The 14,799-nt window shown below is 39.3% G+C and overlaps 1 protein-coding gene across 3 annotated transcripts in view; it reads left to right on the top strand.

Annotated features, from left to right (window-relative positions):
• ALG9 (ALG9, alpha-1,2-mannosyltransferase) overlaps positions 1 to 14,799 on the top strand; it is a 105,114-nt gene that overhangs the window by 26,030 nt on the left and 64,285 nt on the right. For all 3 annotated transcript variants that reach the window (XM_014539496.1, XM_014539500.1, XM_014539494.1), the window contains one exon: positions 12,645 to 12,767. In XM_014539496.1, coding sequence (XP_014394982.1) covers positions 12,645 to 12,767 — 123 coding nt within the window. The remainder of the gene's footprint in view (positions 1 to 12,644; positions 12,768 to 14,799) is intronic.

Here is a 14,799-nt window from a genome sequence, read left to right as displayed (position 1 = left end):
GGGTGGGGCGGGAACTGGGAGGAGGGGAGTTATGGGGGGAAAAAAAGAGGAACAAATGTAATAATCTGAACAATAAAGATTTAATTAAAAAAAAAATTCATGTGTTGAAGTCCTAACCCTCAACATCCCAGAACATGATGGTATTTGGAAATGAGATTATCGTAGATATCATCAGGAAAGAAGAGGTCACAGTGGAGCAGGGTGGGCCCCTAGCCCTATATGACTGGTGTCCTTATGAAACAGGAAAATGTGGACACAGATCCAGACACACATGGAGGGAAGACAACATGAAGACACTCAGGGAGGAGGCGGCTGCGTGGGAGCCAAGGAAAGCCAGAGGCCATCAGAAGCTGGGAGAGGCCTGGAACAGCGTCACCCTGGAACCCTTAGAGGGAGCACAGCCTGCTAACATCCTGATCTGGGACTCTCAGCCTCCAAAACGGAGACAACGAATTTCTATTGTCCTAAGCTACCCTTTTCGGGGCACTTTGTTACAGCAGCCACAGGAGACTAATACAAATTAATTCCAATTGTTCCTTTTATAAACATCATCATAATAAACCAGCATCCTCCAGTCCCAAAAACAAACAAACAAACAAAAAAAAAAACACTCAAATACACGGAGGCTAAATAGCATGTTCTTAAACAATGAATGTGTTACCAATGAGATCAAGCAAGAAATTAAAAACTTCCTGGAAACAAATGAAAATGAACACACAAGCACCCAAAACCTATGGGACACAGCAAAAGCAGTCCTGAGAGGGAAGTTCATAGCACTACAGGCCTACCTCAAGAAACAAGAAAAAGGACTAATAAAATATCTAACCCTACAACTAAATGAATTAGAGAGAACAGCAAGAAAAGCCCAGTGGAAGTAGAGGGAAGGGAATAATAAAGATTAGAGCAGAAATAAATGACACAGAGACTAAAAAAACAGTACAAAAGATCAATAAATCCAAGTGCTGGTTCTTTCAAAAGATAAACAAAATTAATGAACCCCTAGCCAGACACATCAAGAAACAAAGAGAGAGGACCCAAATAAATAAAATCAGATATGAAAGAGGCAAGATAACAATGCACCACAGAAATACAAAGGATTGTAAGCAAATACAGTGAACAATTTTATGCCAACAAACTAGACAACCTGGGTGAAATGGACAAATTCCTAGAAACAATCTTCCAAAACCCAACCAGGAAGAATCAGAAAACCCGAGTAAGCTGATTACAACTGATGAAATGGAAGCAGTAATTAAACACACACACACACACACACACACACACACACACACAAATTTCTAGCAAACAAAAGTCCTGGACTGGATGGATTTACAGGAGAATTTTACCAAACATTCAGAGAACTGACACCTATTCTCCTCAAACTATTGCAGAAAACTCAAGAGGAAGGAACACTTCAAAACTCTTTTTATGAAGCCAGTATTATCCTAATTCCAAAACCAGATAAAGACACTACAGAGAAAGAAAACTACAGGCCAATATCCCTGATGAACACAGATGCTAAAATCCTCAAAAAAATATTAGCAAATCGGATCCAGCAATATATTAAAAAGATCATATACCATGACCAAGTGGAATTTATCCCAGGAATGCAAGTCTGGTACAATATTTGCAAATCAAACGTGAATATCACACAAACAAATTGAAAGTCAAAAACCACATGATCATATCAATAGATGCAGAAAAAGGATTCAACAAATCCCAGCATCCTTTTTTGATAAAAACTCAGTAAAGTGGGAATAGAGGGATCATACCCCAACATAATAAAGGCCATATATGACAAACCTACAGCCCACATAATACTCAATGGGCAAAAACTAAAAGTGTTTCTCTTAAGAACAGGAATAAGACAGGTGTGTCCGCTTTCACCACTCTTATTCACCATAGTACTGGAAGTCCTAGCCATAGCAATCAGACAAGAAGAAGAGATAAAAGGCACCCAAATTGGAAAGGAGGTAGTAAAACTGTCATTATTCGCAGATGACATGATATTGTCCATAGGAAACCCTAAAGACTCCATCAGGAAACTATTAGACTTAATAAATGAATTCAGCAATGTAGCTGGATACAAAATCAACATCCAGAAATTAATGGCATTTTTATACACCAATAATGAACTCTCAGAAGGAGAAACTAAAAAAGCAATCCCATTTACCATTGCAACAAAGAAAATATGATACCTAGGAATAAACTTAACCAAGGAGGTAAAAAACCTACACTTGGAAAACTATAGGACATTGAAAAAAGAAATAGAGGAAGATACAAACAAATGGAGGCATATACCATGTTCATGAATTGGAAGAATTAACATCATTAAAATGTCTATACTGCCCAAAGCAATCTATAGATTCAACACAATCCCATTAAAATACCAAAGGCATACTTCACAGAGCTAGAACAAACACTCCAGAAATTTATATAGAACCATAAAAGAGCTGAGTAGCTGCAGCAATATTGAGAATGAAGAACGAAGTAGGAGGCATCACAATGCTGGATATCAAACTATACTGCAAAGCCATTGTAACCAAAACAGGCTGGTACTTGCACAAGAATAGATACATAGACCCATGGATCAGAATAGAGACCCCAGAAATTGACCCACACCATTAGGGTCAATGAATATTTGGCAAAGGAGGCAAGAACATACGATGGTTTCTAGGCAGTCTCTTCAATACATGGTGTTGGGAAAACTGGACAGACACATGCAAAAAGATGAAACAAGACCACCACCTTACACCATACACAAGAATAAATTCAAGATGGATAAAAGACTTAAATGTAAGACATAAAACCATAAAAATCATAGAAGAGAACATAGGCAATCAAATCTCAGACATCACACGTAGCAATATGTTTATGGATACATCTCCTAAGGTAAAGGAAACTAAGGAGAAAATAAACAAATGGGATTACATAAAAATAAAAAGCATCTGCAAGCAAAATAAACCATCATCAAAATAAAAAGGGAACCCACTGTATGGGAGGACACATTTGCCAATGATACATCTGACAAGGGATTAATATCCAAAATATATAAAGTACTTATACAATGCAACAAAAGGAAGGCAATCCAATAAAGAATAGGCATTTCTCCAAAGAGGACATACAAATGGCCAAGAGACATATGAAAAAATGCTCAAAGTCTCTAATCATCAGAGAAATGCAAATTAAAACCACAATGAGATTCCACCTCACACCTGTGAGAATGGCTATCATCAAAAAAATCAACAAATATCAAATACTGACGAGGATGTGGAGAAAAGGGAATACTAGTTCACTGCTGGTGGGATGCAGACTTATGAAGCCACTATGGAAAACAGTATGGAGTTTCCTCAAAAAATTAAAAATGGACCTTTCATTTGACCCAGCTATCCTACTTCTGGGAATATATCCTAAGAAAAACCCAAAACTCCAATCAGAAAGAATATACTAGTATGCTCCCATGTTTATAGCAGCGTAATTTACAATAGCTAAGATTTGTAAACAGCATAAGTGCCTATCCATAGATTAATGAATAAAAAAAGCTGTGGGACATTTACTATGCAGCTGTAAAAAAAAAAAAAAAAAAAAAAAAAAAAAAAGAGGGATCTCTTACTTTTTGGGACAGCATGGATGGACCTGGAAAATATTATGCTAAATGAAGTAAGTCAGTCTTAGAATGACAAATATAACATGATCTCGTTTATTTGTGGAATCTAATGAGCAGAATGAATTGACCAACAAAATAAGACCCGGATCATGGAGGCCTGGAACAGACTGACATACCTTGATGTGGGGTTGGGGGGATGAGAAGAGATAAAACAAAGAACTTGTATACTTATACTAGAGGCCTGGTGCACGAAATTTGTGCATGGGTAGGGTCCTTAGGCCTGGCTGGTGATAAGGGCCGATCTGTGGGGCAACTGGTGGGACGATTGGGGTCCCCTTCTCACACCTGCCTTGGCTGGCCTGGTGCCGCCCACTCACCAGCCCCACCCCCTGCTACCCATGGTCACCTCCCTCTGCGGGGCCACCGGCAGGGTGATCAGGGGCCTGCTTGCATCCACCTTGGCTGGCCTGGCGCCACCTGCTCACTGGCCCTGCCAGCCGCCGATGGGGGCCTGTGGGCTGGGGGCAACCCATGTGTTGAGCATCTGCCCCCTGGTGGTCACTGCAAGTCATAGCGACTGGTCGTTCCACTGGTTGTTCAGCAGTTCAGTCGATTTGTATATTAGGGTTTTATATAGATAGATGCATAGCCCATGGACATGGGCATTAGAGTAGTGAAGACATGGTGGTAAGTAGTGGCTGGGAGGATGGGGGCAAAAAGGAGGAAAGGGGGCAGTATCTGTAATACTATCAACAATAAAAAGTTCATTTTTTAAAATGCCATTGATTTCTGGATGCTAATTTTGTATCCTGCTATATTGCCAAATTCGTTTATTAAGTCTAGTTTTTTGATAGAATCTTTAGGGTTTTCTATGTACAATATCATGGCATCTGTGAATAATGACAGTTTTACTTACTCCTTTCCTTTCTAATTTGGATGCCTTTTATTTTTTCTTCTTGTCTGATTGCTATGGCTAGGACTTCAGTACTATCTATAATAATAAAAGTGTAATATGCTAATTAGACAGGACAGCTGAACGTCCTTCATGACATCCTTCTGGATGACCTTCCCGATGAAGCTGGGGCTGTGAGAGCCGTGCCCCTTGCATGAATTTTGTGCATAGGGCCTCTAGTCTATATATTAAAAGCTTAAGCAACCAGCCAACCGGCTGGTACCTATGACATGCACTGACCACCAGGGGGCAGACGTTCAACACAGGAGTGGAAACCACAGGCATGGAAACATGAAACAGACTGACGAATCTCAGAGGGGAAGGGGGGAGGACGGGAAGAGATTAACCAAAGATCTTATATGTATACTAGAGGCCCTGGCCTGCGCCCTCTCACAATCCAGGATGCCTCGGGGGATGTCAGAGAGCCGGTTTCAGCCCATTCCCCGCAGGCCAGACCGAGGGACTACGCTGTTGCACGAATCCATGCACCAGGCCTCTAGTATTGAATAAGAGTGGTGAAAGTGGATATCCCTGTCTTAGTTTTGGTCTTAAGGAAAACACTTTTAGTTTTTATCCATTAAGTATGATGTTGGCTGTAGGTTTGTCATATATGACATTTATTATGTTTTGAGTATATTCCCTCTATTCCCTCCTTGCTGAGAGTTTTCATCAAAAGTGGGTGCTGGATTTTGTTGAATGCTTTTTATGCATCTATTGATATGATTATGTGAATTTATCCTTCATTTTGTTTATGTGATGTATCACATTTATTGCTTTGCAAATTTTATACCAGCCTTGCATCCCCAGAATAAATCCCACTTGGTCATGGTATATGACCTTTTTAATGCTGAATCTGATTTGCTAATATTTTGTTGAGGATTTTGGCATTTATGTTCATCAGGGATATTGGCCTGTACTTTTCTTTCTTTATGGTGTCTTTACCAGGTTTTGGAATTAAGAAAATGCTGGCCTTTTTAGAAGAGCTTAGAAGTCTTCTCTCTTCTTGAATTTTTTGGAATAGTTTGAGGAGGATAGGTGTTAGTTCTTTGAATGTTTGGTAAAACTTGCCTGTAAATCCATTAAGTTCAGGAGTTTTGTTTGCTGGGAGTTTTTTGATTACTGCTTCAGTTTCATTAGTTGTTATCAGCCTATTTAGGTTTTCTGATTCCCTCTGACTGAGTTTTGGAAGATTGTATGTTTCCAGGAATTTGTCCATTTCGCCCATGTTGTCCAGTTTGTTGGCATATAGATGTTCTTTCATATAGATGCATTTTCTTACAAAACCCTTTGTATTTCTGTGGTGTCAGTTGTTTCTTAGCCTCTTTCATATCTGATTTTTAAAAAAATATATTTTATTGATTTTTTACAGAGAGGAAGGGAGAGGGATAGGTTAGAAACAAAAAAATATATTTTATTGATTTTTTACAGAGAGGAAGGGAGAGGGATAGAGAGTTAGAAACATCAATGAGAGAGAAACATCGATCAGTTGCCTCTTGCACACTCCCTACTGGGGATGTGCCCGCAACCAAGGTGCATGCTTGACCGGAATCGAACCTGGGACCCTTGAGTCCGCAGGCTGACGCTCTATCCACTGAACCAAACCAGCCAGGGCCTGATTTTTTTTTTTTTTTGGTCCTCTCTCTTTGTTTCTTGATGAATCTGGCTAAAGGTTCATCAATCAATCTTGTTTATCTTTTCTTAAAACCAGCTCTTGGTTTCATTGATCTTTTGTATTGTTTTTAAGTCACTATGTCATTTATTTCTGCTTTGATCTTATTATTTCCTTCCTTCTACTTCCTCTGGGCTTTTCTTGTTTTCTTTCTAATTATTTTAGTTATAGCAGGCCTGTGGAGAGAATACTTCTTCCATCTTAGGAGTAGGCAGTCTTTGTGTATTCTAGGTCTTCAGTGAAGATTTGTCATGAATGAATGAATAAATGAATGGACAAATTCTGGAGTATTCATTAGATTATACTGTATTAGTGTCCTGATCTCTATAATGTCCTAAAACTATTTTGGTTAGACCTGTTGTGGTGTACTAGGTTGGGATTTTCTTGATACCAAATAAGAATAATGAATGTATAAGTATGTTTAAATCCAAAAGTATTTTAAAATTGATTGTCAGCTAATTTTGTTATAATTGGTGAGTCCATTTGGCAAATATCAAAGACTTATATTTTATTTATTTATTTATTAATATATTTTTATTGATTTCAGAGAGGAAGGGAGAGGGAGAGAGAGATAGAAACATCAGTGATGAGAGAGAATGATTGATGGGCTGCCTCCTGCATGCCCCCTACTGGGGATAGAGCCCGGGTCCCTTACTCCACAGGCCGATGCTCTATCCATTAAGCCAAACCAGCTAGGGCAAAGACTTGTCTTTTAATAGATGCTTTGATGCTGTACAATTGTTAGTGAGATAGTATGTCTTTTGTTTTGGAAACTCCAGCTTTTTTACTTTACGTACATGTTTGTCACTATTTGTCATTATTTTGACTATTTTATAATAGTCTCCTGCTCCGAGTTCTTCATTAGCTATGATAGGCATACCATTTCTTATCTGAAAATTAAAATGCTGATAGTTTTTTGCATATATCCCTTAGTGCTGTTTCTTATATATAAGAACATAATAAGCTTATAAATACTTCTTGAATGAATGGATAAATGGATTTGAGATAAGGAAATGTTGACTAAATTGATTTTGTGCATTTATCATGTGTTCTCATAGAACTTACTGTCTAATAAGGCTGCAGACACACAAATAGATCATTACAGTTCAATGTATTATGTGCTACAGTGGAAAGATAGTCAGGGAATTATAGGAGCAGTTTCATCAGGAAAAACTTCTTAGATATGGTGGTCCTTGAGCTGAGCCTGGAAGGAAGAGTAGGGGTTGGCTAAGTAGACACTAGAGAAGTATATTTCAGACAAATAGAATGTCAAGTGTAGGGGCTACTGAGACAAAAAGATTGAATACTGAGTTATTTTATAAAAAAACTTAAAGTAGTTTTATAGCATTAGCTGAATTTTAGGTAGAAACTACAGAGGTATGAGCAAGATAATTTTAGCCTCTCCATTGTGATTGTAATAATATAAATATTTACTCTCTATATGGTTCCTGGTTTTCAGAGGGACCTTTCTATGCTTTCTTGGAGAGACAGCATATATTATGAGACATTCCAGACCTGAGCATGTCTTTTGAGGTCAGGGAAAGAAACACAGTTTTCACAGCTATTAATAGCTTCTGTTTATTAAATGCCTACTATACACCAGAAATATTACACATACTGTCTTCTTCCCCTTACAAAAGCTCTGTGAGATAGGCATCATTTATCCTTATTCCCGGATGAGGACAGTGATGAAGACTTGGCGGGAGACTTGCCACATAGTTAAATAGGTGGCAGAAAGGGGATAAGAGCCCAGGGCTGTCTGACTCCAAAGCCCATGTTCTTTCCACTAAAAACGACCTTAGCAAAACCCTGGAGTTTGGCTGAGATCTTACAGGACAATAGGCTTGCACAAAGCGGGTAGGAGAAGATAAGATCCAGTCTACAAAATAGGCGAGAAGTTGCATCTTTGAAGGTCTGATGCAGTTTGGCTTGCAGGGTGATCAGGAGCCCTACAGAGCTTCAGAGTCAGAGTGCCACGAGCACTGGCAGGCTCCTCCCCCAGGGAGTGCTGCGCCAGACCCTTGTCGAAGAAAAAGAATGTTTGGACGAGGGAAAGAGTACTTGGCATTTAGGAAAGGTAGAGTAGTGTAGACATAAAATTGCAAAGTCATAGGCAAAACATCTTTATGGGGTCAATGATCAAGAGGTGAAATTTCGATGAGGGAAAAAAGGGGACATATGTAATACTTTCAACAGTTAAGATTTTTTTAAAAAGAGGGTAATGCTGCAAAAAAGAAAGTGGTCTTGGCACTGAATTTGCCTCTTATCCTTGTAACATTTCGAGTTCTCAGATGTTGAGGTTGGTAAGCATTTTTCTGTGGTGAGTGAAGAGTAGTACTCTCCGACCGGTACACAGGCCTAGGGAAGGCGGGGCAGGACAGGTACAAGAAACGCTCTTCCCTCAAAAATAGTATGGGTCTACTCAACAGTGCCATTCTGGGGTGTAGGATCTGATCCCTGCCTGTTTATGCATTTTATCAGCATCTTTCAGATCACTGGACAGGACATTTCAGAAAGTAAAATGAAGGTCCTCTATTAGGAGGCCCCCAGTTTTCCACTCTTGCTGTTGCAGAGGATGAAGCCCCAGTGGAGTCTTTTGAGACCCGCTTGGAGTTGACTGCCAGCCGGAACTCTTTCTGAGCCTTCACTCTTTTATGTTGAACACTAGTGGCTTTTCCCTCTTGGTGTTGCAAATTTGACATTTAATAAGGATGATTTACTATAATTTTCTTTTTTTGAAATATATTTTTATTAACTTCAGAGAGGAAGGGAGAGAGAGATAGAAACATCATAATGAGAGAGAATCATTGATCGGTTGCCTCCTGCAAACCCCAAGCTGGGGATCAAGCCCACAACCCAAGCATGTGCCCTGACAGGGAATTGAACTGTGACCTCCTGGCTCATAGATTGATGCTCAACCACTGAGCCACAATGGGTGGGCAAATTTTCCACAGTTCTGTAAAATTATAAGCCTACAAAGCAGTTCCCCTCATTCAAACTATAGAACAGTAAACATCCCTTCTTCCAGCCTCTCTCAAGCTCTCTCTAGCTCATTTGAATGGAAGGAATTGACTTTTATAAAGAGGGAGGTTGGTGAGTCACTCCCTGCAGAGACCCTGCTTCCAGCTTTCTTTCTCTTTGCCTTTTGCACTAGTTGAGTGCTTAGCTTGTCATTCTGATACAGTTTTTCTGCATAGTTCAGCTTTTATACTTTCTGAGCAGCAGCATTGAATATCTCCCTGGAGATAAAAGTTTTTACTCTTTTCTCTTTTAAGGCAGATGTCTCATCAAGTAGTGGAGGACACTGGCTATCAGAAATCACTATTTTTGTCCCCTTTTACCCTTGTTTTTAATACTGTTGTCACTTGAACCTTTCCACTCTTGGCTTATCCCCCAGTTTTTGCCCTATCTTTCAGGGAAGTAACAATCTATTATGAAATATTCACAGGCTAGCTGTGAACTTGGGTCCATGAGCAGTGAACACATAAAAATAGAATTTAGCAACTTAATACTTTTAACTGTGCATCTCAGAGTTCAGTATACCTAGGCAAAAACATAGTCAGCTCTACAGGAGGGAATAGTAAGTTGTGGTAGAGACAAATATTTGCTGGAAACTGTTAGGGTCACAGAAGGAGGAGCACATGACATCGAAAGTGATAAAGAATTATACATTTTTTAGATCATCTGGAAACCAGGTGGGCTGAGCCTCCAAATGGCGCCAGCACTCAGGGAAGGGGTGTCAGATTTTAAAGGACTCTAGGCGGGCTTTTTAGGGGAACTCTCTGAGCGGGTTGGATCCTGGGGAAGTCTGGAGGGGAAAGACAATGGTCTTAGCAAGTGGAATGTGGTCTAAGCAAAAGGGAATTTCGGTTGTGAAATGTTCTAAAGGTCAGTTTCCCAGAGGTATCAATTCAATTATTTGATCAGACCTATCAGAAACTAAAATAATTTCCTGAAAAAGCAATATCTATTTGCAAGAATAGATATTTGCAAGAATCAAAGAGAAAGGGGTTGTTTTCTATTAAAGCTTAGCATCTTTAATAGATGACTCCCTTTCTCTCTGGTCACTCTGATTTTTCTTCTCAGGCTCAGATTTCTATAATTTGTTAAGGAAAAGGCCAGTCAAGCTTCATAGCACTACCTCCAACTGGCAGTCAGGAGAGGACTCTGTAAAAACTTACTTCTCGGGGACCTAACAAACTCCATTTAGGAAATGTGTTGTTAACTAGTAATTAAATCCAGAGAAAACATATATTTCTGTTTTGAAAATAAGAGCTTCTATTTGTTTTCTGTCACCCAAAAGATTATTTGTAAAGAGTACAAGGTATATACCTTGGCTGGTTTGGTTCAGTGGATAGAGCGTCAGCCAGGTTTGATTCTGGTCAAGGGGATATGCACAGGTTGCAGGCTCAATCCCCAGTGAGGGGCGTGCAGGAGGCAGCCAATCAATGATTCTGTCTCATCATTGATGTTTCTATCTCTCTCTCCCTCTCCCCTCCTCTCTAAAGTCAATTTAAAAAAAAAAAAAGAATACAAGATATAAATGTCTCCAATGAATTTGGCCTGGGTCAGGACCTCTGTTCTTGAATAGTCTCAGTCATTGCATTTCGTTAGGAAGAACTGAGCTTTTCCAGAAGGTAACACACAGTTGAACTTGCCTCCTTCCGTAGGGTACCCCACGTCCCTCTTATTCCTCCCCTTAGTGTTTCTAGTGTTATGGGTTTGGTTTCTAATCTTATTTTGCTGTGTAAGCTGCAAAAGTGTCAGGTTTTTCTGACTGTTCTCTGCCTTCTGATTACCCTTTTAAGCAATGCTGATTGCAGGAAATGGCTGTGGTGCAAGGCGGTGCCACAGTGATTAGAACCCGTGGTGTCATTGCCTGTCTGATTGAAGTAATCACACAGAGGGGAAGAGCAGATGGAATGCTCCCAAATGTGCAGAGGAGACTGTTTCTCATCATTTGGGTTTAAGGATTTTGAGTTAAAGAATCAAAGTTAATGTGAGTTTAAGGCTTGTGTTTTTAGTCATTTTGTTTCATTCTTAATCTTCAAAACTTCTTCAGAACTTCTGGGTCTCTGAATGTTGTTTTTCTAAGGAAAATAGGTTTTGCTATTTACCAAACACAAGGTCCCCTGTATACTAGTACATGAGTATAAAATCGTGGCTGAGCATATCAAGGGAAAAGATACTAGAATGTAAATGGGATGAGCAGGTGAGAAGGAAATGGGAAAGGCCTCAATAGCTCAATTCTGCAAGCCTGCCCCTCCCCACCCCCTTTCAGATGCCATGGGAAGTCCAGGTTGTCACCTGTACTTCTGACCATTGGAAGTTCCAACAGCCCCCTCCTTAGATTCAAATAATTGGCTAGAGCAGCTCACAGAACTCTGAGAAACATGTACTTGGGTTTACCAGTTTATTATAAAGAATACAAGTGAATAGCCAAGTCCAAGAGATGCATAGATGTATATGGAAAGGGGCTTGGAGCCCTTATGCTGTCCCCACACCATGTGCTCACCAACCTTTTGGATTTTTATGGAGGCTTCATTTAATAGGCTTGATTGGTTAAATCATTGGCCATTGGTGATTGAACTTTATTGCCAGCCCTTTTTTCCTCCCCTGAGGTCAGAGTTCAGGGGGTAGGACTGAAATTTCTTACCCCCTAATCCAGTGATGGCGAACCTATGACACGCGTGTCAGAGGTGACACGCGAACTCATTTTTTTGGTTGATTTTTCTTTGTTAAATGGCATTTAAATATATAAAATAAATATCAAAAATATAAATCTTTGTTTTACTATGCTTGCAAATATCAAAAAATTTCTATATGTGACACGGCACCAGAGTTAAGTTAGGGTTTTTCAAAATGCTGACACGCCGAGCTCAAAAGGTTCGCCATCACTGCCTAATCACAAGATTGGTTCCCCTGGCAGCCAGTCCTGAACCTCTGGTTATCTAGGGGCTTTCCTAAGGTCTCCTAATTAACATAACAAAAGATACTTTATCACTCTCATCACTTAGGAAATTCCAAGGGCTTAGGAGTTCTGTGCCTGGTAGGGGGATGAAGACCAAATACAGATTTCTTATTGTACATCAAAATATCACCATTAACCTATTTAAATTATTTGGTTGTTCTGAAAAAGTATTAGTCCCATTTGGGCATGGCTATTTGAATTAGATATACTTATCCGTACAGAAAATGCAGTTTAATATTCTGAAACTTGATTTTTGTCTAAGTCATGATCAATCCCATTGTCTTCCCATCTTCTGTTCTTGTGAGCATGGAAAGAGTGGGCTGTGGAATCTCTTTAACTCACGGCATTGGATCACCAGCATTACTCAAATGGAGATTGTTATGAGCCAACACTGTAATAGGTGTCAAAGGCATCCACTAATGATTTCTTATGTCTTTGTCTCCCTCAGGTACAGAACCGTGGCATTTCTATTTAATTAATGGATTTCTGAATTTTAATGTAGTCTTTGCTTTGGCTCTCCTGGTCTTACCACTGACTTCTCTTATGGAATACCTACTGCAGAGATTTCATGGTGAGTGGCACAAGGGATGATAGGTGTTTTGGGAGGGAAGAGCAAGTAACAATGTATACCAAGAAATGAAAAATCAACAATGAAGATTTTAAAAAAAGAAATGAAAAAGAATCTGCTTATTTATTCTCCATTCTCTCCCTTTGGAAATGGTTGATTTATTGAATTTCTATCTGTATGCGTGGATTATTTAGACTCCTGTGAAGATGTGGTGAATAATTGCAAATTAAGCTGACAAGGAGGAGCTTATATCCCTTAAAGTGGGCAGTCAGTATAATTCACAGAACCACCCTGGGAGGCAAAAAAAAGCTTATAAAATCTCAGAAGATAAACCTATTTGATTAAGTCTCCTGTTTTTTAAAGAAGTGTTAACATGGTAGATTGTTTAAGATAATCAGTGCTACTGCTGGTGGGAATGCAGACTGGTGCAGCCACTATGGAAGACAGTATGGAGTTTCCTCAAAAAACAAAAAATGGAACTCCCATTTGACCCATTGATCCCACTTCTAGGAATATATCCCAAGAAACCAGAAACACCAATCAGAAAGGATATGTGCACCCATATGTTCATAGCAGCACAATTCACCATAGCTAAGATCTGGAAACAGCCTAAGTGCCCATCAGTAGATGAATGGATTAGAAAACTGTGGTACATCTACTCGATGGAATACTATGCTGCTGTAAAAAAGAAGGAACTCTTACGATTTGCAACGGCATGGATGGAACTGGAGAGCATTATGCTAAGTGAAATAAGCCAGTCAATGAAGGAAAAATACCACATGATCTCACACATTCATGGATAATAGAGACCATTATAAACTTTTGAACAATAATAGATACAGAGGCAGAGCTGCCTCAAACAGATTGTCAAACTGCAGCGGGAAGGCCGGGGAGGGTTGGGGGGCAGGAGGGAGGGGGGTAAGAGATCAACCGAAGGACTTGTATGCATGCATATAAGCATAACCAATGGACATAAGACACTGGGGGGTAGGGGAGGCCAGGGGATTGTCAAGGGGGGGCGGGAAAGGACACATATGTAATACCCTTTGTAATACTTTAAGCAATAAAAAAAAAAAAAGAATAATAAAAAAAAAAGATAATCAGTGCTAGAGGCAAACATTCTTTGGGAAATCATTTCCACCCAAAATCTGAAAACTAAGCCATATAGGGAGTCCCCCGAATTAGATACTGAAGTGAGAGAAGCTTTGGACTCTGCTCTTTTGTTCTGTTTTGCTTCCCTTTGCCTTATTGTGAAAAGTTTAGGTTGTCATTTGTTTTGCTTGCTCTACTTCACAGCCAGTGTTTTCTCAAGTCATGCTTACGATATCTAGTGCTATAGTTTCTCTTATGGAAGACAGAATTGAGTAGAAATTAAAATGTGATTTGGAAAGAGTTTTATTTCAGACTTTTCAGTCTGATTTGGTTGCCATGTGATTGATCTTTCCACTCCACTCCTTATTCTGCTTTTCTACTATTAATGGTTTAGGAAGAGTTTACTGTACTATAAGAATAGAATAGGAAAGCAGCCTTCAGAGTCACTTTTGTTTTGTGTGAGGACTTTTGTTTTAACATAACCATAATGCCATAACAAAATTAAGAAATTGCTTAATATCATCTAAAATCAAGTTGATATTCAGATTTTCTTCATTATCTGAAAAATAGCTTTTTACAGTTAGTTTGTTTAAAGGAGGATCTAAATACAAGTCATATACTGAATTTAGTATTATGTTTCTTAAGCTTTTTAAAAGGTCCCCCACTCTCACCTCTTTTTTTCCTGAAGATTTCTAAGGAAATTAGGTCATTCATATTGTAGTGTTTCCACATATGTGGTTTATTTATTTATTTATTTATTTTTATTTTTTTAATTCTTTATTAGTTAAGGTATTACAAATGTCCTCATCCCCCCCCCATTAACCCCCTCCCCAACTCATGTTCTCATCCCCCTGTTGTCCATGTCCATTGGCTTGGCTTATATGCATGCATACAAGTCCTTTGGTTGATCTCTTCCCCTTACCCCCTCCCTCCCCTACTTTCC

The sequence above is a fragment of the Myotis brandtii genome, unplaced genomic scaffold, assembly GCF_000412655.1.
Source record: "Myotis brandtii unplaced genomic scaffold, ASM41265v1 scaffold105, whole genome shotgun sequence".
Taxonomy (NCBI): domain Eukaryota; kingdom Metazoa; phylum Chordata; class Mammalia; order Chiroptera; family Vespertilionidae; genus Myotis; species Myotis brandtii.
The sequence above is the reverse complement of the archived record's forward strand: the minus strand, read 5'-3'. Positions and strand labels throughout refer to the sequence as shown.